Source organism: Acinonyx jubatus, chromosome A2 (genome assembly GCF_027475565.1).
Source record: "Acinonyx jubatus isolate Ajub_Pintada_27869175 chromosome A2, VMU_Ajub_asm_v1.0, whole genome shotgun sequence".
Classification (NCBI taxonomy): domain Eukaryota; kingdom Metazoa; phylum Chordata; class Mammalia; order Carnivora; family Felidae; genus Acinonyx; species Acinonyx jubatus.
In genome coordinates, this window is record NC_069383.1 from 14829228 (window position 1) to 14854806 (window position 25579).

At 50.6% G+C, this 25579-nt stretch overlaps 1 protein-coding gene and 1 long non-coding RNA gene across 9 annotated transcripts in view; one reads left to right on the top strand and one right to left on the bottom strand.

Annotated features, from left to right (window-relative positions):
• The window catches only part of HIPK2 (homeodomain interacting protein kinase 2), a 180280-nt gene extending 163054 nt beyond the window's left edge, over positions 1-17226 (top strand). For 4 of the 8 annotated variants that reach the window (XM_053218009.1, XM_053218008.1, XM_027075587.2 and 1 more), the window contains exons 13-15: positions 5921-6165; positions 12104-12261; positions 13580-17226. In XM_053218009.1, the coding sequence (XP_053073984.1) occupies positions 5921-6165; positions 12104-12261; positions 13580-14236 (1060 nt within the window). In that variant the 3' untranslated portion in view covers positions 14237-17226. The remainder of the gene's footprint in view (positions 1-5920; positions 6166-12103; positions 12262-13579) is intronic. The other 4 variants (XM_053218011.1, XM_053218010.1, XM_027075589.2 and 1 more) reach the window with 1 other exon arrangement.
• LOC113604174 (uncharacterized) lies at positions 9295-12107 on the bottom strand. Its single transcript, XR_008296589.1, has 3 exons — positions 11461-12107; positions 10345-10441; positions 9295-9662 (listed from the first exon to the last, which is right to left on the bottom strand). It is a non-coding gene; the product is annotated as an uncharacterized LOC113604174 (long non-coding RNA).
• Positions 17227-25579: the final 8353 nt, after the last annotated feature.

Consider the following 25579-nt stretch of genomic DNA (forward strand, 5'->3'; position numbering starts at 1 on the left):
AATGCAGGGCTTGATCCCACAAACCATGAGATCATGACCTGAGCCCAAATCAAGAGTCAGATGCTTAACCGACTGAGCCACCCGGGTGCCCTTGAGTAGTTATTTCTTAAGACACGTAAGTGGCCAGCTTTATGAAAAAATGCTTAACATCACTAACGATCAGGGAAACACAAATCAAACTACAACCAAGTATCACCTTACACCTATCAGAATAGCTGTCATCAAAAGAACAGAAGAGAACTATGGGCAAGGCTATGGGGAGATTGTAGCCCTTGCACACTGTTGGTGGGAACGCAGTGTAAACAGGCAGCTGCTATGAGAAACAGGATTGAGGTTCCTCCAAAAAATTAACAACTGAGCTACCATCGATCCAGCAATCTCACTTCTAAGCATTTATCCAAAAGAGCGGGATCAGGATCTTGAAGAGACATCTGCACACTCCCATGTCCATTGCTACGTTACTCACAGCAGCCAAGAGGTGGAAACAGCCTGAGTGTCCATCATATGGGCAGACAGATGAGGGGTAAAGAAAACATGGCAGGTACATACAATGGAATGCTGTTCAGCCTGAAAAAGAAGGAAATTCCGCAATGAGCAAAAAACCTCTTAACACAAGGTTCCTAAAATAGTCAAACTCTTCGACTTAAGCAGAGGAATCTCTGTTGCCAGCGGCTCTGAGTTGAGCCAGATGAACGAGCTTCAGAGATGCGCTGTGCTACCGACCCTGTGGCCATGGTCAACAATGCGGTACTGTGTACTTAAAATCTGATCGAGAGGGTGGATCCCATGTTAAGTATTGTTAAAGTCAGAATTGGAATGTTCTTTACTGCACGGTCTTGCTGTGAGGATCAGAGATCGATGTCTGTGAAGTACTTCGAACAGCCACTGCGCATCCTATACAGGCTGCCTATGACTATTAATCAGTGTTGTAAGAGACGCCCGGTTTTTATCACATACGGCATTGACTGTAGAATCGGGGCGGTGAATTACGTCATGGAAAGTTTGTTAGTGGAGATGAGTCTTGACCCTGGTCTCGAAGGATGAGGTTGACTGAGATTGGCAAACAGAAATCAGAGACACGCTCCAGATAGGGCCCTACGGGGAGGAATCACAGGCTAGCATCCGCTCCTCCAGCAAGGTTTCCTCCTTCGGGGCTGATTTCTGTGGCTCCTAGCCCTTCGTTTCTTGTCATCGTTTAAAAATGATGAACATCAGCTATCGCCATCACAACACAATGCAGTTGTGGAATTCTGGAAGCTCTGCTCTTCATTCAGAAGTGATGTTCTGCCGAGGCCACTTAAGCATAGATTTCTCATTCTACGCCCGATTCTCAATTCATGATGAGATTGATAAACGATCAGTAATAATTAGACACTAGTGGAATGAATCCCGATAGAATCAGTATAAAGGAGCCTAAAGAATCCGTAGTAATAAATGTCACATGGGTGCTCATTGTTAAAGTGACTCATTGAAATAACTGCTTCCCGTTCGTTGTCGAATCTGTGTAGTGTATTCAGTTAGAGCACAGAGATCTTTAACGGTAGAGGAGAATAAAAACAGAGCTGTCAAAACTGATTCACCTTTTCCAAACCGGTCAGAGGCAAATCCAAAAAGGTAGGTAAGTTAGCCCTGGACTGTGTCGACCTATTTGCTCATCAGGCAGAGGGACTTGTCAACTCTGAAAACAAAGGATGAGACCCATGAACCGTTCATAGAGATCTTATCCCACACTCCTTGGTGGATATCAAGGCTCTGACGTGCGGGACCCTCAGCCTCTGGCGGAAAGGCTCCCTCCCTAGGGGGTTTCCGTCAGGAGCTGGCCCTAAATTCTCCCAGGTCTTCCAGACTAAGCTGTCCGCTGCTATAAGACCTTTGCCAGCAACTCATTCTTCTTCGGTAATAAGAAGCCCACTGATCTGCCAAGTGGCCCGTTGTGTGTTTAGATTCTGACTCACGCTGAGGTGAAGCTGCTCCACAATTTATATTGAAAAGTGAGAATTTAAAAACATCCAATTTGAATTTTATTCCAGTTTGGCTGAAATTACTGGTGTGCGTGTGTTTGCTTGTTTTCTAAACTACCCAGAACCTGAGGAAGATCTGGTCAGCAGAAACTGGCCATGTCTGGGTCTACATAGAAGGTACACTTACTAAAGAGATTTATTTCCTCTCCGAGTTAGGAGTAAACCAAATCCTATTTTAAATGCCTTCAATAATACATTTTTGTGGGGCCCTCACAATGGATCCCTTCGTGCCACTTTCCCTGGTGGATTTCAGAGCAAGTTGGAAGTGGAGGGATGCCCAGGGTCGTGCTAATATGAGGCCACTGTCCAGGTGATGAATGGACAGTGGAGCCAGGACCAGAGCGAACACCAGCCCCCGAGACACATTTGGAAGCCAGGCTCTGTTCTTCATGTGGGGTTCATCACCCACGGGCTGTGCACCTGCAGCAGGACACGTCTGCATCTGGCGAGGTGACCCGATGAGCCGCCGTGTGTGTGCGTCAGTTATGCACAACTGACGGTGGCGGAAGCTGAGAGTGAAGGACAGGGCAGCACAAGTCCCTGCGTCCCCTCAGGAACCGGGAGCACTTTGTGACGGCGTGTGCGTGGTATGGGAAGGGGGGGTTCCTTTAGTAACATCTTAATACACAGCAGACCATGCACAGGCAGTTGTTTCCATCATCTGCTCCCTCCCCCCGACCACAGATAACGGCTTCAAGTCTTCCTTGTCTTTTTTTTTTTTTTTAAATCATCCTTATTTATTTTTGAGAGAGAGAGAGAGAGAGACACACGGAGTGTGAACGGGGGAGGGGCAAGGAGAGAGGGAGACGCAGAATCTGAAGCAGGCTCCAGGCTCCCAGCCGTCAGCACACAGCCCGACGCAGGGCTCAAACGAACTCATGAACTGTGAGATCATGACCTGAGCCGAGGTTGGACGCCCAACCGACTGAGCCACCCAGGCGCCCCTTCCTTGTCTGCCTTTCTAAGGCAGTGCTCCCTCCTCATTCCACAACCTCAGGGACTTTTTCCTGGTTCCCCACTTTCTAGGTTTTGCGCCAGGTCTCGGTGCCCTCCACCTGCTTCCACCCTCCCTCCCTCCTCCCTCCCCCCTCCCCACTAATCCCATTTGCTTTGTTGTCTCTCAGGTATAGAATTCAGTGACATTAAGTACGCTCACAATGTGTGCAACCATCAGCACCATTTCCAGAATTTTGTCATCACCCCAAACAGAAACTCTGTACCCATTAAGTAAGAACTCCCCATTCCTCCCTTCCCTAACCCCTGGTAACCTTGAATCTACTTTCTCTATGAATTTGGTTATTCCAAGTACCTTATGTAAGTGGAGTCATACAATATTTGTCCTTTTGTATCTGGCTTCTTTCACTTAGCATGTTTCCAGGGGTCATCTATATCGTAGCATGCGTTGGGACTCAGTTGGTCTTTATGGCTAATATTCCACGGTGTGGATGTACCAAATTTTGCTCGTGCATTCATCCGTTAATGGACACCTAGGCTATTTCCACCTGTTGGCTGGTGTGTACAATGCTGCTGTGAACACTGGCAAATGAATTTCTGTTCGAGTCCCGGCTTTCGGTTCCTTTGCGTATATAGCCAGGAGTGGAATTGCTGAGTCCTGTGGTAATTCTGTGTTTAGCTTTGTGAGGAGCAAGCATGTGGATTTTTTGCATTTCAACTGTTATAAGTGGGAAGTGTCGGTCTTCGTTGATTAAAATGTATCTTATCGAAGTTAACGTGAAGAGCCGTACATATATGCAGTCAACTCATTCCTCGCCTCCTTTTGAGTTCTTAACAATTACCATCTGTACGACTCATTTGACAGTTCATCACAGAAGGCTTTGTGACATCCATTATTCTCTTTAACCGATTCTTTTAAAGCTTTTACTGTTTAACTTGTCATGTTTTTACACAGTCCCCCACTGAAATTGTAATCACCTCCAGGGCAGAGGCATGTATGATATTTCTTTGTACAGGAATTCCCCATGGCACCTACCCCAGATCTCCAAGATCTCTGACTAATGAGTTTTAATTTCTTTCATATCAATCTTCTGGTTTATTCACAGACTAGAAACTTCTCTGTTGAGTCCATACTTTGATAGAAATCACTTTGCCTAGGTCTGTTCTTGCAAACCTGTTTTCACATGTTAAATGAGGCAACACAACAATAACGATCCTGACAGCTCACCTCTGCTTACTATGTGTCGTAAGCCATTCACAGCACATCCTGTGGGTTTTCTCACTTCTCAACATAAGGCTGTATGCGTAAGTGCTGCCGTTATCCACGTTTGACTGATGATGAGACAGTCACTCAGAGGCTGAGCAGCTAGCTGCCCACAGCCACACGCCCGGCACACGCCGAAGGTAGGCCCCTGGCCGCAGGGCCCATGTTCTTACCCACAGACACTGTTAGGAAGGGACATTTCTACCCTGAACCAAGAAGGACACAACGTGCAGCCACTAGAAGAATTATTCAGCCCAGATGTCAGTAGCGTCAGGCCTTGGGGCGCAGGGGCTCAGACCTTCCCGTGGGCTCACCTCTCAGCCCTCCAGCCTTTTGTAGGCTACCTGCCTCGTGTCCTTCCACTTAGCTTCTTTCTGCCCGGCTGCCCGGGGTGCTTGGGCTCGTCCACTTCTCTGCTGCCCTTAGGGTGGCAGAGATCTATCTTGGAAAGAGTCTGGCCCGTGACTGACCGTGTGACCTTGGGCGAGACACCTCAGGGGGTTGTGGTTCCATTAGGCACTCCATAAATAGCAGCTTCTTCTCTTAGCAAATCAGTTGGAAACTGACCGTCTTACTTGGGGTGATCGATATTTCTTAAAAATAGATGATCAGTATATAAAAATAGATGGAATCCATTTTTACAACCTTCACAATAAGCAACAAATTCCACATCCATCATCCCACCAGCCCATCCTGGAGGCAGACGGAATTGGTTCCCCTAGTAGCCGCACACGCATAAATATCTCAGGACAGAAAATGTGTGCTGGCCAAGAGCCCTCCAAGGCTGGTTCCTCCCCGTCAGCAAAGAATGAAGTTTCAGATACAGGAGAGTCCAGGCGACTCTTTTGTAGGCATCATCCCCACGGGAGCCCTTCTGACCTCACTAGGCACAGTGTCGTCCCCTCCCTTGTCCTGGGCCCTGGCGGGAGGGAAGCTACAGGAGGGCCAGCCCTCCCCTGAGAAGGGGACTCTCAGATGTCCTGGTGGCCTTTGCCACAGAGTCATCCCACATAATACCGCACAGCAAAGAGGTGGCTGAGAGTGTCACGGCCAGCTCCCGACTTCTGTCTCTCAGCATGTCAGAGCTGCGTTGTGTGGTCAACCTCCTCAGACCCTCCCTCTTTATCCGCCCCTCTGTCTGCATCCTGCTCCCTCTTGAACACCTTGCTCCCTGCCTCAGATTGCGGGGTGTCCCAGGCCCCGAGCCTAAGCTGATGGTGCTCCGCTCCCAGCGATGTCCTCCCAAACCGGGGCCTCGGGGTGCCAGGGTCTTGCTGGGCTCTCTCTACTTGCTGAGATGTCCCCTTCCGGTGGCTCAGGGGGTGTTTCCACACAGCTCTGGGCTACAGGCAACTCCCCTGCAGTTCTGCTTAGCTCTGCTGTGGGAAGGGCGTTGGGGGGAAGCCCAGGCCCACCTGGAAGCCTCTCTCCAGATTCCAGAAGTGCCTGTGGGCCCAGCTCCAGCCCCTTTCTCATGTCTTCACATGTCTGCTTGCTGCCGGTTGGACAGGTGACACTTGTGTGCCCACCCTCCCCGTTCCTACCCCCTCTCCTGCCCCGCTCCCCAGCCCTGTCCCGGAGCACAGAGAGGGGCTTGTCCCACAGGCCAGTTCTGGAACGCCGGCTGGTGTCTCACTTCACAGCTTTCTCGTGGTTCTGATTTCTCCCTTTCCATTTTCAGCACCGTCTCCAAGCAGAGAAAAAACGTCATCAGTTGCGTCACGGTCCACGACTCTCCCTACTCCGACTCCTCCAGCAACACCAGCCCCTACTCCGTGCAGCACCGCACTGGGCACCACGCCAACACCTTTGACACCAAGGGGAGCCTGGAAAATCACTGCACTGGGAACCCCCGGACTATCATCGTGCCACCCCTAAAAACCCAGGCCAGCGAAGTGTTGGTGGAATGTGATAGCCTGGGGCCAGGTAACTTGGGGCCAGGGCAGGCCGGGAACCTCTCTCTGCACACTGCTTTGCCCGTTTTCCTGCTATTGGCAATCGTGTTGTGTGAGGCTGATAAGCACCGGGTTATGGTCGATCCTCCCCCCGAGGGTCTCGCTCAGGCAGCCAGGGTAGGATTCTGCTCACCATCACTTTGCATAAGCAGCGTTTTCAGTTTTCAGTTCTATAATTAATACCTTGCCACCTTTATAGTGGCTCTCCCTTTGACTAGGTTGATAAGGACGAAACAAAAGCCACCCGGTTCCTTATCCACGGGTCGGCGATGACCCGTTTTAGGGAGTTCCTGACTGACTTTTAGCAGGAAGAAGCCCTAGTGGTAGAGCAGCTTCCTGGGTGGAAAGAACTTTCTCTGAGTCTTGGCAGGTGAGGAGGACGGAGGTTCAGCTCGGCATCGCCTCGGGGCTCACTGTTGGGAGGAGAGGTCGTGGAGGGTGTGTTTGTTTGCTCACACGGTGGCTTGAGAAAAAGGAGTCCTTCCATCCCCTGGAGGCTCGCCCTGACAAGTGCGCTCTAGAATAAAGACCGAGAACGTAACCTTCCAAGGAACCTTAGTGGCTCTGCCCACGTTTGGTGGCATCTCTTCAGTGACTCCCTTGTTCACGCTCACCAGTGGCAGAATTCGGGGAACAAACCAAAAGCCATCCGCTTCCCCGCCACAGACCGTCACCAGCCCATCCAAGGCAGCACCTTCACGAAAGCACTGTTTAGAAGGAAAGAGGAACAAACTGCCAAAAAAAAGACCTTGCTTAGATTCAGGGAGCTGTTGGGGCCCCTGGCTGGCCCAGTCAGTTAAGCGTCCAACTTTGGCTCGGGTCGCTGTCTTGCGGTTTGTGAGTTTGAGCCTCTGTCTCCCTCTCTCTGCCCCTCCTCCCCCCATTCCTTTTCTTGTTCTCTCTCTCTCTCTCTCTCTCTCTCTTACACACACACACACACACACACACACACACACACACACACACAATAGACATTTTCTTTAAAAAAAAAAAAAAAAGATTCAGGGAGCTATTCACCAAGAAGGACACCCATCTGTGTCACCTACTGCAGGAGACCTTGGAACCTTTTTGGGGCGGTCGCCATGTGTGAGGCCCACTAGTCATGGGCCAGTCTGGTTCTGCCCCTGAGAGGGAAGAGCAGAATTGAGGATGGGGTCCTTAGGAACTTTCCCAGCCCAGCACCATAGGCCGGCCTGCATAGTGTGGGACACAGGATATCTCTCTTCCAGAACCCTCTTTCTCTCCCAGGCAAGGGTTTTAGTAGTAACCTTGGCAGAAAGCAACACTCTCTAGGACCAAAGGAACCCGTAAGACAGTCAAAGTGGTTTGCCCAGGAGAGAGGACTCCTCAGAGCAGCGGCCCTCATACTGTGCTGCTCATATAACCCTTCAATGTTTAAAACGATATCCATCGCATGTTTTTAAGTTCACATCCTGGCAAAGATATCACTTCTGTCACGTTGTGTATGTCGTGCCATTACTGAAGTACTTTAAATGCTTGTTAAGACCTTGGAGCTGCACAGTCAACTCCCCCGGTCCCCGGCACCCCGCCTTACCCCCTAGTGAGCAACTACTCCTCCTCGGCCAGGCAGCCAAAGCCCATCTCACCTCTGTCACACCTTCCCCGTGACCACCGCCTCACTTCCGAATTTTATTTCATGAATGGATGGATAGGGTGGGGAGTTTACAAAAGCGTCTGCAGCCTGAATAAGGTAAGGCTGGACAGCCTTCCGTGTTTCTTACTGCACAAGGCTTGGCTTTGATATCAGGGGACTATCTGCCCCTCAGGAGCTGGTCAGGCTTTGCATGCCTGGAGGCAACACACCATATTAACTTTCCAGAAGGAATAGGAGACTGTGGATGTGAGAGAGAAGGTGGGAAAGGAAAACCAGTAGATGTTAGTGCTGGTAAATCCGTTCAGGAAAAGATACATTTGCAAATTGGGAATCTGGAAATTGACCCCTTAAGTCTTTATCGCCATGGACCCTCAAGCCCTCAGGTAGCCCTGCACACACCCGCTTAAGACTGCAGCTTTTGAGAGGCCACCTGGCTGGCTCAGTCAGTAGAGCATGCGACTCTGGATCTCAGGGTTGGGAGTTCAAGCCCCATGTTGGGATTACTTAAAAAAAACCAAAATCTGAAAAACAAAACAAAAAAAGATGCAGCCTGTGGTGCACACGGTTTAGTGGGAAGGGCTTTCCTGCTTAATCAGCAGGTCTCAAGACTGTGTTGTTGAAACCCTTAAGGAAGCCCGGCCCTTTTATCGAACAGGAAGAGGAGATAGTCCTTCCTCATCTGCAATCCAAAAAACTCTGAACACCAAATTTTAACTTTATAGCAAACTCATTGGTGGTGAAACCTGGCCTGAGTCAACGAGGGGCCGTGCACAGTCTCTTTGTCGTAGTCATTTGTGCCCCTTAGTGAAATATCCCTGTGTTTTGGAGCGAGAATCTTCACGTCTTTGATTACAAAGTGGTGCCCAAGGCTCTGCTGGGGGTAACCTAAGGCATTGAACCTTTCTAAAACCTAAACTTCTGCATTTCAAAAATGAATGTGTGGCCCCAGGGATTTCAGATCAGGGATTGAGACCTGCAACCATGAGACGGTGATTTTTGTTACTCTGTTATGTCGGGAATACCCCTGTTCTGAGACACCCCAGGGGGACTCTGTCACAGTAATGATCCCTTTAAAAGATGGATAATGGCTCAAGACGGATCTTCTTGAGGTCATCTACGAATTCATTTGTTTTTAAAGGTGGCTGGTGCTAAATGTGTCTTGGCCTTTTAAAACGAGATGAGGGATGCATGAGAGAGCGGCCAGATTTCCGCAGGTTGGAAATCTTCCAGCGTGGGGGCACCTGGGTGGCTCAGTCAGTTAAGCGTCTAACTTCAGCTCAGGTCATGATCTTGCAGTTCGTGAGTTCAAGCCCTGCATCAGGCCCTCTGCTGGCAGTGCTGAGCCTGTTTCAAATCCTCTGTGCCCCCTCTCTCTCTGCCCCTCCCCTACCCTCACGCGTGCACGCGCGTGTGCACACACATACACTCTCTCTCTCTGAAAAATAACCATAAGGAAAGAAAGAAAGATGTTTAAAAAAAAAAAAAAAAAGAAAGAAATCTTCCAGCTTGGAGCTTTGTCAGGCTTTGATGCTGGTGCCATTCCATGGGAGGTGACAAAATTTTGAGGAGAGTTACTGAAACTTTAAGACCACCTGGTCCAACCCCTGGTGGAGACGAGTGAAGAGGCTGAGGGCCAGCTTTGCCAGTGTTAACAGCAGTTGTGTGTCTTGAGAAGCCACCAAGGCAAGAGAGGACAGCTCTGTGGAGCCGCATTTCACGCCTTTCAGGTTACATTAACCGGTTCCATGCCTCGGCCCATCGCGCTCTGTGCCTGCGGGCGGCAGGGCGGCTCAGAGGTCTTACCCCACTGTCTTTCCACAAGGACTGCGTGCTGTCTGAACAGCTGAGAGTCTCTGAGGGATATTTCCAACCAAAAAAAAAAAAAAAAAAGGTTGGAGCGGGGGAGGTCATTCCCCGCGGTAACACTACTGGTTCTAAAGCAACCAGTGCTCCTGTCTCCGGGGATCCCCATGGTCTAACTTTCCACTGTGAAGAGAGATTTATTTTCCCCTGTGGGACATGCTGCAGAGTCTTTCTAGTGACAGGTAAGAGGCAGGAAGGAACTTCATTCCGGTGCCTGCTTGTCCCCAGCCTGTGGTGTTGAGAAACACCCAGGCTCAGAAAAATCCGAACGGCAGCCTTCTTCAGCTTCCTGGTGCCCAGGTGGCCCACAGAGGCCGAGGTGTGAACAGGTTGTAGCCAGCCAGGTGTTCCCTGGGCTCAAGTCACAACAAATGCTGTGCAGACCGCAGTCCGTCTTCTCACAGAACTTACCCCTCCTGTGGTTCTGAGCTCAGGAAGGAGCCCTGGGGATTTCTCACATAACCTTCCCAGGTCTCTTGGGTTAGTTAAGGCTCCTTTGGAAGGCAGCTGAGTGAACTCTACACTTATGCCATCAGACCCATAATGTATTGGAAGGAATTAAGAGAGCTGAGGGAAAGTTCAACAACTACATCCCAGGCTGGGCAGGAGCCAGAACTCCTAAGACCTGGGCCGTTGGGGGCCCAACGCCTGCTTTCTGGAGCACTGCCTCACCCTGACCCGCTGACTCCCAGGCTTCCAGCTTCCCATTTCCAGGAGACAGGATTTGGTTGTCCCGGCTTGGAGGAGACACCTGTTCCTTGAGCGTCAGCTTTAGCCAGGAGACAAGGTTCAATAAGAAAGATATTAACAATAGCTAATGCATTTAAGAGCTTAACACATGACAGACACTAAGCGTTCTATGTACATTAACTCATATGAACCTCATGACCACCCTATAGAGTTACCATTATTCTCCCAGTTTTCCGGATGCGAAAATGGAAGCACCAAGAGATTAATTAAGTCGACCAAGGCCGTGCGGCGGGACCTCGCAGGAGTCTGGCTCCCCATCTTAATGTCTTGGTCCCTCACAAGACCCCACCCCTTATCTGGAGGTCCCCTTCTCTGACCCAGCCCCCCGTTCCCTGTCCCCGCAGTGCTGGTAAGAGGTGCATGCTGGGCTCTGTCACACCATTTCATCTACAACTTCTAACCTCTTCACTGTAGACTCAAGCTACGGATAACTCGAGCTCAGGGTTTTCCTTCAAATATAATCACCACACAGTGCCCTGAAAGTTGGAAGTAGGGAGAGAGACAGCCTCCACCGCTGGGGCCCACACAGCAAGCACAGTTGTGGCCTGCTACTGACCAGCAAGGACTCTGGCCCCACCACAGTAGCACTGCGGCTGAGCAAAGGGGAGAAACCAGGCCCTGCCAATGGCCGACATTTGCGGCTGTCCTTCTCTTACCCTGCAATGGGTCCCCCAAACCCCTCAACCCCCCAGGTTTTGGAAGGCCTTTGAGAGTCTGAATGGGTTTGACTTTAGCATAGCTCCGTACGCCAGGGCCTGGCTGCCTCCTCTCCTGGGGCGCTTATTACTAATACAGATTCCCAGGCACCTCCCCATGGGGTTCTGATTCAGTGGGTGGGAGGAGAAGACCCACAGGTGCCAATGCACAGATCTGGGGGTCCCTGGTAGGACCCACCACCTCCCTCCCCAGTGAGGCAGCCCTCGCTCTCCAGGGTGGGGGTGGGGGGAGGGCGTTCTGCTGCCTGTGGGGCAGGGAGGCTCCTCGTGGACTTCAGTGCGCACCCCCATCTCCCATCCCCAAGTTGCCGGTGTCCCAAACCTTCACTCTTCATGTTTCTCTCCTTCAGCAGTTACTCAGTGTTCCCTCTTGCTGGCCCTAGCCATCTCCTCCTTGACTTTGGTTTCACCACCCTGAGATTTGTAATGGAATTGATCCAACCCAGTTACGGCAAGGGCCTGCCTGCTCCCTGGTGGAGGCTTCGTTCATACTTAGCATCTTCATTCATACCCGCCTAGTTCACACTAGCAACCATGAGTTGTTTTTCCCTCAGGACGTGTGTGGTCCTCTTTCTGAGGCTTGTTTATCTGTGCCCTGCTTATCTGTCACTGTGTCTCTGGATCTCAGCAGACAAGCCCCATGGGGCACGAAGAGCTACAGAGACCTCTCCTCCTTTCCTGCGTTACACTCTCCTTGTGCTTTTCCATGTCACCAGATGAGAATCCTAAAGTCCAGCAAGCTGGGATGGGCTCCTAACCCCTGGGGCGAGCCAAAGCCCAGCGGCCCGTCCAGACTCTGGGCAGACTCTTAACTGGGTCCAGGGGAGACGAGGCTGACTTTGATGGGCCAGTCTTGGGAACCCATTCCTTCCCGGAGGACCACCGTTGTTTCCTGGAGGGGCAGGGTCTTCTGGGCAGCGGAGGACGTGTGATCCCTCTGTGACCTGTCGCTCCTCCTCACACAGTCAACACTGGCCAGCACTCGTCCTACAAGTCCAAGTCCTCCAGCAACGTGACCTCCACCAGCGGTCACTCTTCAGGGAGCTCGTCCGGAGCCATCGCCTACCGGCAACAGCGGCCGGGACCGCATTTCCAGCAGCAGCAGCCTCTCAATCTCAGCCAGGTGAGTGCCTCCTGATCCTGTCCCAGCAGCCAGCACGTCAGTGCCATCCCCTCCGTTCCCCAGCCCGGTAGCAGGTCACCGCTGGGGCCCCTCACCCCGCCCACAGAGCCCCAGCCCCCTCGCGGCAGCATCCTGAGCGACCTCTGACTTCTTCCCTCCATGGGTTACCATTGGGGGAGCTGGTATGACTGGGTCACACAGAGCCAGCCCAAAGTAAAATGAGTTGTCCGATGTCACAAAGCACTTAGTGACGTGGTGCCAAAGCTTAACAACAGGATGGCCCACGTCTTGCCAGTTCAGCCTAGCGAAGGGTAAGCCACGGTGTCCTGGCCCAGTCAGACCAGGATTCCAGGGAGATAGTCTGACGGAGTTGGGCTTGCTGTTCATTGCAGTGAGGGAGGCCAGACCACACCCAGAAAACCCCAAACCGAGGGCAAGAGAGGATTTGGAGAGGGTGGGTGACCTTTAGGTAGAATTATAAATGAAGCAGGGTCTCCATGGACAGAGCCAGCCTGGGTGCAGAGGGTCTAGGTCAGGTCTGAATTGCAAAGCGGACCCAGGGGCCTGTTTCCTCAGACACCATGGAGGTGCAGTGAAGGGGGAGTTTGTGTTCAGAAACCCCTCATCCGAGGCGGTACACTTGATAACCTGAGGCTGCGTCCCTGTGTCATCATGACTCAGGCTCTCTGGAAGAGATTTATACCAACATAACTTCAAACAACAGAGTTTCCAAGAGCCTAGGATTTTAGAGAACAGGATTTCACAGTGAGGGAGGAAGCACTTGTCACTCAAAGAGGGGCTCCCTTGACACTTCCTGGACCCATGTGCTCTGAGGAGACACAGTCTCCTGTTACCTTTTCAGCTGGCTTGATCTTACGGCCATTCTGGCCCCTTCTCAGTCCAGGCTAACGTGGCAAGGGGGACACCTGCTGTCACTCCAATGGCTCTGGCCTCCTCCCCTCTCCCTCCTCCCTCCTCCTCCTCCTCCTCCTCCTCCGCCCTCCCCTCCTCCCTACCCCCACCTCTCTTTCCTCCCCTTCCTCTCTTACCCCTTCTCACTTCTCTCTCTTTCCCTCCCCCTCCCTCCCTACTTCCCCCCCTTCTCCCCCTCCTCCCTTCCTCCCCCTTCTCCCTCCCACTTCTCCCTCTTCCTCCCCCCCCGGCCCACCTCCCCCTCCTTCTCCCGCTCCCTCCTCCCCTCCCCCCTCCTCCCCCTCCCTCCCGCACCGTCCTCCCCCTCCTCACTTTACTCTCTTCCCCTCCTCTTCATCCTCCCCCTCCCCTTCCTCTCCTCCCACGTGTCTGGCCCCCAATGCAGCCCTCTCCTGGTGCTTCTCCTCCTCCAGGCTCAGCAGCACATCACCGCAGAGCGCGCCGGGAGCCACCGCCGGCAGCAGGCCTACATCACTCCCACGATGGCTCAGGCCCCGTACTCCTTCCCGCACAACAGCCCCAGCCACGGCACTGTGCACCCCCACCTGGCCGCAGCTGCCGCCGCAGCCCACCTCCCCACCCAGCCCCACCTCTACACCTACACGGCGCCCGCGGCCTTGGGCTCCACCGGCACCGTGGCCCATCTGGTGGCCTCCCAAGGCTCAGCACGGCACACCGTGCAGCACACTGCCTACCCGGCCAGCATCGTCCATCAGGTCCCCGTGAGCATGGGCCCCCGGGTCCTGCCCTCGCCCACCATCCACCCGAGTCAGTATCCAGCCCAGTTTGCCCACCAGACCTACATCAGCGCCTCTCCAGCCTCCACCGTCTACACTGGATACCCACTGAGCCCCGCCAAGGTCAACCAGTACCCTTACATATAAACACTGGAAGGGGAGGGGAGGGGAGGGAGGATGGCCAGAGGGGAGGAGGGAGGAGGGGTGAGGTGGGAGCCGGGCTTTTTATACTGAAGATGCGGCACACAAACAATGCAACGGGGCAGGGGGGGCAGGGGGCAGGGACAGACACAGATGAAACTTGAACTAGGAGGTGGGGGGACTTAGAGCAGAGAAGAGAACGTTTTTAAAAAAGAAGGGATTGAGGAGGGGGAAATCTATGCTTTTTATTTTAAAAAAGAAAAAGAAAAAAAAGAAAACGTCAGTAACAAAAAACACAGCTCACGAACCCATTCTGCACCAAACTGGAAAGGAGAAGAAGAGAGCGACGGAAAATTCTGGAAATGGGGGGCCCCAGTTTTTGAAGAACTTTATCTATGAACTTCTCAAAGATTATTTTCATATGGCGGCAAGTGACATTTAAGAATTTGCTGTCAGGGACACCTGATGTGGAAATCCAATAGATTTTTAATTATGGAACATAAGAATTAGGGATTTTTCCAGAACTCTAAAGGGTCAGCAGCCCTCTAGAAGGTCAGGCCATGGCCTGAGGAGGCTGATATCTGGGGGTTGGTGTGGGGTTGGCAAAAGCCCAGTTCTGGCTCGTTTGTCAGGACTGGAGTGGGGGGTGGCCAGGGCTGACGGAAGACCCCTTAGCAGAGGGCGCATTTTCTCTTCCTGAGCACTCTGGATAAATCCCTAAGCAGTGTTACTCCTCCGGTGTCATTAATAATGTGTGTTGCAAACTTTAGGGGTTTTTTTTCTTTCCTGAAGATTTATTTTCTCTTTGAACCAATCCCTAGTCACGTAGCATAGGGCTAGTGGTCGTCGCCGACACCCTAGTAGAATGTAGCAGTCTACACCCGTTTTCTACTTTGTGTTCAACTCCAATGATACCAATAGACTATTACTCAATGTAATTGCACAAAAAAAAAAAAAAAAAGTGGTATAACATAGGCATGTAACCAGTGTGGTGGTCCAGGTGTGTGAGCACGAACGAGTGTGTGTGGGTGTGAGCGTGGATGCCACCCTCCCTGTGTGTCCCTCGGCGCCGCCATCACGGTTCTCGCATCCTTGATTTTACACCGTTCCCTCCTAGTGCCTTACCGACCGACAGACGCGGTGTGAGGGTTGATTTCCATGGTACTCCAAGAAGCTGACTGAGGCGAGTCACATCACCTCAGCTCTTCTCTTGTGCTGTTGTAGATTTTACTCTGGTCTTTCCTTGTTTTGTTTTGTTTTGTTTTGAGTTTTAACTTTATTTTAATACCTGTTGTCTTTTTTGAGCTGTTTGCTAACAGAGGGGCATCAGGGAGCTGGCAGGAGCGGGGGGGCACCCGTGGATCTTGAGAGAGACGTGGGAGATGGATGGTGGGTGGACAAATTTGACTTTTATCTTGGAGACAAAGAACAAGAGAGACTCCCCACCCTGCACCTTCTCCCCACTCTGCCTTCAGTCCACCAGTGGGGCTGGCTCTAGTGCTGTGGGAGCAGAGGTCCCAGCTGTGTTTGTGGAAATGTTGGCCTTGCCTGGCGGCTACCTCCCTCCTAACATGAAAGGGACAGAGGAGAGGAGGCCTGGTACCCAGCCCCAGGCTCTCAGACCCACCCCATGTTCATGCACGGCCCTGCCCCTCTCTCTGGTTCCACCAGCTGTGTTTTGCTCTCACGATTCTGCCAGATCCCTCCCTCTGTAGACAACCATCAACCTTTGTTTGCTGCTGAATCTGTCCTCACATTACCAGGCCTACCCAAGACTCGACTTTGGCTTTGGTTTTTAGAGGGGTCTGGTGGGCAGAAGGTCGGAGGGACATTTAGGAGGGTCACCAGGGGGTCTTACACTGCACTTTGGAACACTCCCACGGGCACTTAAGTTTCCAAAGAAATTTGCCCTTTGCCCTCTTTGCACCTTTGATACATTCTGGAAGTTTTCTCAGGCTTTGAACACTGCAGGGGGTGGGGGTGGGGGGGAGTAGGGAGAGCTCCATTCATAGCAAATTATTCTTGAATACGTGAATGTTGGGAGACTCTGTCTGGTCACAGATGGGGCTCGGAAGGGTGGTCCTAATTGTCTGATTCTCGATGCTGAATCCTAACCGATCCCAAAGCCAAGTTTCCAAGGTGCAAAGAGATGGCTCCTGGTTTTGTCAGTTCATCCTCACGCTCCCCGCCCCCCTCCACAGTCTCCCCTAACCATCTACTGTGAACAGTGGTTTTATAGTGCTATCCAGCCTGATTCAGTCATGAAGCCAAGCCACTACCTTAGCTGTTAGCTGTGAAATGTAAAATAACTCTGGAAACTCCCCCTCCCCAACCATAAATTCTGCTCATCTAACAAAGAAATAGGTCCCCGAACTGGAACCCACTTAGTCCAGGCCTTAGACTGGAAGGAAGGACCCCACGGCCCACTGGAGGCACGCAGGCAGCTCCCATGTCCCCAGCAGGCAAGCCCAGGACAAGACCCTCTCCTTGTGGAACCACCAACCGATCGGCCGATCGATACTCTTTACCCAGAAGTGAGGAAGTGCTCTCTGTCAGAGACCACAGGGAAAATGGCCTGTCCGGAGAGAGCGGGGGAAATGGGAGCCAGGGCCACGCCGGCCTGGAAAGTCCGCCTGCTCCTGACGTGCAGCAGAGCCCCAGAACATTTCCTCGTGACCAGGGACAGAAGTCTTGGCTGCAGATGAGACTCTCTTTGCCTTGCTGGGTCACATCCTGATCCCCTTGCACAGTCGACTTCCAGCCCTTCCCAGATCTGATCTCTTAGGGGCAAAGACAACATAGCCTTCCATTTTAAAGAAGCTCGTTTCGTCTACTTATGTTGGAAGTCTCTTACTCTTTCACCTGATATTTTCTTTCTTTTCTTCCAGATCAGGAATGAAAGTTCCATGCTGCTCATAAAGATAATATTATTGTACTAATTATTTTGGTTATTACCATTGTAATTATTATCGTTTTCATCATGTTGATATTTTAGCTGGGGTTTTAAATGCACATTTATTCCCAGTATCTTTGTGTTTTCTCTTTAATATTTAAACTTATTTTATTATATCTGTGAGTCTCTGAGTAGGCAGGAAGGACATATGGATGTCCAGTTTTGTTAGACAAAAAAAAAAACAAAAAAAAAAAATAAAAAGGAAAGACACAGGAATTAGGAAAACTGTTTTTGTCATCTCTAGTTCACAAAGAGCCGTCAAGAAAGATCGACCACAGAACAAAAGTTTGAAGAAGAATCAAGGCCTTGTCTCTGTGCAGGCCAGATGGGACTCTTGACAACATGGTCACCGTCTAGATTCTCAGTGGCCTGGGAAGAGTTCTGAGGTGACATCTCCTGGGCCGGACTCTTAGCTGTGGTTTTTCCCCACGTCCTCTGTGCTCTCCTGTGCTTCTGGAACCTGCTGACTACATTCTTGGCCTGCCTCGCATCTGATGCTTACCTGTCACGCAAAAGAAAGCCCCTCTGCCTAGAGCTGACCAGATGTCCTTCCCTTTCCCCTCAGCGCACCAGGAGTGTGGCCTGTCTCCTTCAGTGCAGAGACGGTTGTCCCCTCCCAGAAGCCACTGAGTGGAATGAGCTGACATAAGGGTGCTAGGCAGGTGGCACCTTCCCCTGGGAAGTTTCAGCCCCACTCCCCTGCCTTCCGCTCACTCACCACACTGCCCACTTCTCCCGTCTCCCCCCCTCCCTCCCCCAAGTACCTCTTCTCAGCACGCAATTCTAGGGACAGAACTAGGAGCCAAAAAAAAGGTCGAGGGATGGTCAGAGGCCAGAGGAGTGCTGGCGACGGCAAGCAGCCCCTCGACATTGTGGGCGCAGCCCCACCTGAAAGCATTGGCCAGCGGAGGGGCACAGTGGGGCCTCACGGCCATCCCCTCAGTGCGCTCTGCCCTGTGCGTGATGGGCTTTCTTTGATCGGCTTGAGGTGCCCACAGACTGCCCACCAAACCCAGAAACTATAGACTTGGGGTTGAAATGCCGGTTTTGCAGAAGATTATGATGAAGGGCGCTGCGGGGCGGTACCCAGCCCCGCAGGCGCTCGGCAAACACGAGCGCGTACTCCCCTCGTTCCCCCCCCCCTCCTCTAGTCCCAAGCACAGAGCTGTGGGACCAGAAGACCCCAGTGGGAGAGGCCCCACTCCTTGTGCGCTCCTTAGCACTTGCCCGGACCTCCTGGCCCGTCCTTCAGCTCTGAGTCACCCTGGCCAGTCGGGTGACTAAAAGCCTGCCCGTCCCTAGGACCAAGCTCCCAAGTAAAGGGATGCCAACCTCAGCCTTGTTTCGACCACAAATAACCTAGAGCATCATCTTTTCTTCACTGGCTCAAAATAAAGAAGCATAGCAAAGACGAAGGGGGAAAAATGCAAAAGGACAGGTCAAGGAGAACCATCTAATTGCAGCCTCGGGAAGGACAGGTGGATAATGCTTCTTGTGCTTAGTGCCTCTTTGATGACGTTTTGGCTGTTTCCAAGGGAAGGGGGTGAGCAGGCCGACGGGTGGGAGAGTCTGAGGCTCGATGCCAATTAATACTGTGAAGCGGTACATGGCGGTTGATGGAATTCAGAGGGAAAGGAAGGGTCGAGGCAAACCCGACGGTTGTCTCCTGGACTGTATCTGCATTCTGGCCTTACTGGCGGTGAGTGGCTTGCAGGCTGGGGGAGCCAGCTGGCCTTGCCTTCTTCACCCTGGAAGACTCAACCCGCCCAGACACCAGATTGTTGGACGTAAGGAAGGGAAGGTGAGATTAGCACAGCTGCCAACAGGCTGATTTCCCTTGACCAGATCTTTGGAAGGTCAGACACTCATTTGTGAACAAGCGTGTGGTGGAGGATTTCGGTTGTGTGAGTGCGTGTGAGTGAGTGGAGCAGACTTTCTTGGAAACTGGAGGAAGGAGATGAGGAGGCTTAAGGAGCTACTGCTGATGGGCTGTGGTTGGTGAAACGAGGTGTCCGTGAGCCGGCCCCAGCTTTCACCCCAGGCCCTCTGGTGCTGGGGCCCGGGTGGGGCGTGGGGCCCCTGCTGGCCTGCCCAGCAGCTGCTGGGACAGGGAACAGAAACCAGAAGATCACTAGGCGCCCGCACGTAGCAGAGGGAATTCAACAGGGAGGCGAGGACTCTTTTCCGCAGGCCTGGCCTGCGATTGCACGACGCCGGCGTGAGCCATTTTGCCAGGAAACATTCCAGCCCCGGAAGCACTTTCTGTGCTGTTCTTTCCGACGTGTCTGGCAGGTTTCAGATGGGGAAGCCTCAAAAATTCAGCAGGCCAGAGATGTCCTTACCAAACTGGAAAGGAAGGTGAAATGTTCCCTTTTTTAGCCAAAGAACCCTTCTCAAAGACACCTCCAGACAGGGACAAAATGGCATCCCTCTCTTTCCTTTCCGGGCAATAACATCATTAGCGATGCAATTCCATTTGTCTTTCTCTTTCCCGTCTCCTGACTTGTATTCTTTTTTTATTGCGTCCATTTCAAACTGTATTCATCTTTTAAGGGGAGTGGAGATTAGTAACCCTAAATGCTGCTGCTATTGGCAACCTGGAGGCACCTCACAAATACGTGGGCTTAACTGACGTCACGTCACCATGGGTACAGACCGGAGCGGACCCTCCACGGGGAAGCTGAGCTGCATCGGGGGTGGGGGGGGGGGGGGGTCCCGCACACGCTGGAGCTGCTCTTGGGGTGTCAGTGCTTTTCCACTTGGATGCCTTAGGACTCTCACTTCTACTCTGCACAGACTAGACTCAGCCGAATCTCAGTTGGGCTACTAGAGAGCTGAAGATGGCGGAAAGACATTTAAACGCAACAGAAACTTCTGAAGGCTTCTGGCACCGATGCTCGCTAGAGTGGCCCAAGCTAGTGGAAGGCCCTCACATCTTTCTCGCGGCTCCCGGAGGTTCCAGAGGCCCAGCTCCCGGCCAGGCGCTCCTTTCAGACTCCTGAGCAGTACGAGAAGTGACCCTCCCGCAGAGTGCGCTTCCTCAGAGATCCTCCTACATTCCCCCGGCTCGACTCCCTGCAAGTCGTTGAGGGCCCCTAATCTAGACCGCAGCGATAGAACATTCTGTTGACTCCCTCCCGTTTGTTAAAGCTCGCAGTGTCCCTCAAGGAAGCAACAGCCAGCATTTGCTGAATGCTTTCAGTCCTCCAGGCCCCACGCCAAGCCCCGTACCCGCTCACCTCTTGGAACCCTCGCCGCCGCCCCACTCGCAGAGAAGGAAGCCGGCGCTCTGAGAAAGTGACACGTGTCAAAAAAAGGAAATAGAATGGTGGTCCAAAATCTCCACGTTTCTAGTGAATGTTTTGTTATTCGGGACTTCACTGAGCTACCGTTTCGTTTCGCTTTTTGTAATTAACAGCAACGAGTGGCTTCGTGTTTTCCGAGGAACCACTTGACGGCACTTCTGTTCGCCGTGTGCCAAACACGGTGCTAAAACTTGCTCACCGGTCATCTCGAGTCATGTAGGCTTACCACAGTGCTCTGAAAGGGGCACCATCAGCCCCTTTACAGATGAGGCACCCGGCTTGGAGAGCTGGCAGCGTGCCCAGGGCTACACGGCTAGTGAGGGAGCCGGGCCTGGCCCCCGCGGTCGGCCCAGGTCCAAAACCGGGGCCCGCGGCCGCCAGCCTCCGCCACCTCCGGTGTGTGTGCTCAGAGAAAACCTTGAAGGAGCGTCACTCCGCGCCATCCCCAGCAGAAGTTCTGAATGAAGAGGGAACCGTGACCTGGATGCAAGCAGAAAGGGGCAGAGTGCGTTTGACTTTTAGAGAAAGTCTTAGGGGAGTTTCTTTGGATTCATAGTAGAAGTCATTTTAGATTCCTTTCCAGCGTACCAACTAGCTTTAGTAGTGCTGCTACAACAAACTCTTACGAGTGAAGAAAAAAGTGTTCTTTTCTTCTTTTAAAAAAAAATAATAATTTTTTCTTGCTTATAGTTAATTCTAGAAAGGCAATACTAAAGGTATATATTTTTTTTAAAATGCTATTTTTTACTGCACTGATAAATATCATGACAATTCTGGTCTCTATAAATCGATCCACTTGTCAGCTCTGGGTAGAACCAGATGCAGGATTCACACCAAATGTGTAAATACTGTGTGTGGGTCTGGTGTCCAGGAACTTTTTTTCTTTGTGTAAACAAAAGAAAAGGGGGGGGGGGGAGGAGAAAAACAAGATGACTCTTGGAAAGAGGAACCAAATAAGGGTTTCTTTTGAGATAGCTTTCTCACAGAAGTAGAAGGAACAGTTGTGTAAACAGAAAAATCAGCCAACTTTTAGGATATAAGGAAGCAGAGTCTCTTGCCACAGTATGAGATTCACAGTAACACTGAAGCATTTTTAATTTGGTTGAAAGGTGACGAGAATTTAGAAATGCTTTAGGACGAGATTTTTAATTTTTTAGGAACCTGTTATCCTTTGTTATGAAACATCTCCTCAGTTGTTTGGGGTGGGTTTTTTGTTTCTTTTTTATTTAAAAAAAAAAAAAAAAAAAACTTCTTTATTGACTGGCTCCAGGCTTGTTTGCCTCAATTCTTAGGTAGTTTACACAAGTTCTAGAACCTTCTAGAACTTTAACTCCATTGGAAGCAAACCCAACTAATCAGCATTTAAGATCCTGGTTGGTTTCAATAGGTATTCTGGAATTCTGACAGAACACCTAAAGATTTTTTTTAAAGAAGGTTTTAGATGCATTACCTTACACAAACTGTGACCTAATGGCAATAATTACCTCAACTGTGGGCATTCATCCTGGTTTTAGCCTTTTTTGAAATCATGTAGCCAGCTTGATCTTGGGATTTCAAAGACTATGAACTCTGTGTGGGCTGCAGATAATGATTAATGCACACCCTGGTCATTGTTGCTTAAGTGAATTCTGAAAATAGCTGATCTTTACAACAAAAACTAAACCAAGGAAGAGACTATTCTCTGTGTGTTGTAATGAAATGTGATATTCAAATGCACATGTTGAGTATATATGTTTTTAGCTACTGTAAAATGCTGTTAGCCTTCTAAGATCTCGAGAGAGCCACACTTTAAATGCGTAGACTAAGTAATTGACTGTGGATACTTAATCATATTTCTGGCTACGTTTTATAGCTAAAGTGTTTTATAGTTTACATTTAAACTGGTACTTTTTAAAGAAAATTTCTGTTTATAACTGACATCTTCAAACCCCGGCGACTGCCCCTCCAAGGCAGGTGTTTTCTAACCATACTCTTATGCAGCCCAACACACACATTTCCCTCCACGTTACTGGTCGTGAACGCGAGAGATTGTGAACGGGTTTCGGGACTGAGTGGGAAGGGGTGAGTCCGTAGCCTGGGCCAGATGCGAACACCTCATGCCATGCTGTATCAACACTTGTCTCTAAAGAGGCCTTCTCTCTGACACGGTGGAAGAGGCAGACAGAACAGATACCTGGTTCACTGATTTTGTCTTGATTTAAATGTTTCATTTCTGTCAATCCACTGACGTCCAGTCACCAGGCAGTAGAAGACACTGGGCTTCGGGTGGCCCTGGAGGTACAGCTGCTATTTCTGCCCCCCCCCCCCCCCCCGGCAATACTTTGATCGGTGTTTTGCAGCGGGGGAGTCATACACCCCTACGCCCATACTCAATGGCCGGGTTTTCCATATATCTGCTGTCATTAATTCCTTTTCTCCTTTAAAGCAAAATAAACACAAAAGGATGTGTTTACTTTTTACTCTGTCAAAGTTAGAGTTGAAGCCTAGGCCAGTGGGAGCGGGGGAGCTAGATTGCTTCCTAGAGATTGTGTAAGTTGCTGCTGAGCAGGGCAGGGGGGGCCGGGGGACCTAGGGGCAGCTGGGGGAGGGGAGTGGGGCAGAGAGCCCCCTGGGAGTAGAGATCTTCCTTGGGACGCTTCAGAGAGTGGGCCCCACTGTCTTACAGGAACAGGCTAGAAAGTGCTGGTTCCCCTAAGAGTTTGGGTTCGTTTCTTGTTTCCTTGTACCACAACCGAAGCGCAGAGGACCCGCTGTGACAAAGGGCATTCCGTTAGCAGAGAAGACCTTGAAAAACACCCGGGACCAGGGAACCGTTGGTGTGTGTTTTCCCTGTGAACTCTGTGGACAGTATGTTCTCGTTACAAATGTTAGGGTAAAATACTCTTTATCTCGCCCTTCCTACTTATCCTTCTGCTTTTCCTCTGTTTGGTTTCTGCCTTTGCTTTAACTAACCAAATTGACTTTATGTCATTGTCTCTGGGGCTTAGCCATGTGTTTAAAAACTAGAAGCATCGAATTTAGCTTTAAAAAAGAAAAGCGACTATGCTGTAATCTGGAAAAAAAAAAAAAAAAAAAAAAAACTATTGCTCTCTCTAGTTTCCTTTCCACCGCTGTCCACACAAATCTCTCCTTGAACTGCCTCCTCACTTCTTGCGTGGGGTCGGTGTCTCCGTGGCCACCTCAGCCTCCACCCTGCTGCCACCACAGCCCCACACCCGGGCACCCCGGACCCCCAGGACGCTCTCAAGAGCCAGGGAGAAGCACCCCCTTGGCCTCGCGAGCGGTGGTCTTGCCTCCCTGTCAGATGTTCACCCGCTTGGTTGAAGGGGCAATGGATTGCTCATTATTATTAATATTATGATGATGATTTTAATAGTTTTCGGCTCAGGTTATAAGGAAGAACTTGGGAAGTGGAAAGTGACTTGACCATGCCCATCCTTTGTAGCTTTTCCGTGACTCCTGAATGGAACATGAAGCGTCCCCCACCCCCCTCGCCTCTCCTCACTTCCAAGCAGACACCCCCCACCCCCACCCCCACCCAGTGGGCGCCCCCTCCGTCTCGGGGTCTCTCGCCGCCCCGTCACCCTCCCTCTCGCTTTTGTGTTACTGCTCGTTTAAAGCTGTCTTCCGTGGCTTTTCCAGGGCACAATCATTTCTGGCCCCCAAAGCATCTCCATCCTGTTTGTGTGCGTTTTTTAACCAAATGAAGTAGCCCAGGAAGTCCTCCTTTGGGGCGGCAGGCTTTCTAGTTTAGTAGAATCACTGTATAGATATAGATGTTGATATATATGTTAGTGTATATATATATCAAACCAAATTTCTGATAGGAGAAGTATAGCTTTACCGACGAGGGGGAAAAGGAGCTGTCAGAAGTCAGGCAGCATCGGCAGCGTAGACGAGCCGGGGCCGGCCCCAGGCCGCACCTTCCCTGAGTGGGCCTGAGGCATGGCGCCGGGTGCCTGTCACCCGCCTCGCCGCAGCGGAGGCAGGCGGCCCTGAAGGGTGCTACTGCTCTCTCTGGGTCCCCAGCCTCCAGGGCATAGATGGATGAGTGAGGGGGTGGGGGGGCAGCAAATCAGAATGACTGGAATTTTCCATCCCATTTTGCTTTGACCACACATATTGAGCTGCAGCCTCTGATACTATATCACGTTTCCGAAAGTGGGATCCATTAGGGTGGAAAGAGAACAGATCTGTAGACACGTTTACCTTCCAACTGCCCATGAATTCCGGACACTGGATAGAAAGACTCACTCCCCAGAATGAGAGCCCGGAAGAGGAGACCCGGTGATGATTGGTCACCAGTCCAAGGAACATGGCTCCCTCCCCAAGGTCACCTTGCCTCCACCTTCCTCCACCAGGTCATCTCAGCTCAATAGCCCTACGAAAGCCCCGGTCTGTTGTGTTCCTTCACTGTACGGTTTCTGTAATGAAAAGTGTTAATCCATGTTAATCTTTGTGAAAATTATTGCGTGCAACAGTATTTTCTCGTGTACCTCTTTTTCCTATGTGAATTGTCCCTCTTTTCTTTTTTTATTTATAAATGTCTACTTTTTTTAAAAAAAAAAACAAACAAACCAATGTGTTGTAGACCTATATGTAACCTATTCCTTAGTCTCATATTATAGGTATGTTATAAGAATGGATATTTTACTTGGCTTTAGAATGTTTTACAAGAAAAATAATTCTTAACTGATCAAGTCCTTGCTACTAAAAATGCTTGTGTTTTTCATCATGATGTCGTGTGCTTCTAAATTAATAATCATTTTCGTTGTAGAAAAATGGAGTGAATTTATATTAGTCTTGGAAACTAATAATAGCATTGTAAATTTATGAGATGATTTTAACAGAAAAAAATTATAGAAGAATATAGTTATTTTAATTGTAATATTACTAACTGTAGGGTGAGAAAGGGGGGTCCCGTTGTGGTGAACTATGTTATAGCTTGTTACTCACAGTTTCTTTTTGATCATTTTTTCGGTCTCTGAGGTGAAACGAGTTATTAATTAAAATTTGTAAACTCACATATGCATATTGTATATGTGTAGAAATGTAATCACACTTTGTCTTGGAATTACATTAAACTGTTTGGAATCACTGTACACTTGGCCTGCCTTGCTTATTTATTCTAGAACTATATGACTAAAGAGGTTACTGTCACAAGCAACCTCTTTTGGAAGTTATTTAGCCCTTCAGAAACTACTTCATACCCTTGAACGCGTTCATAACCCACCACTGCACCTACGGTT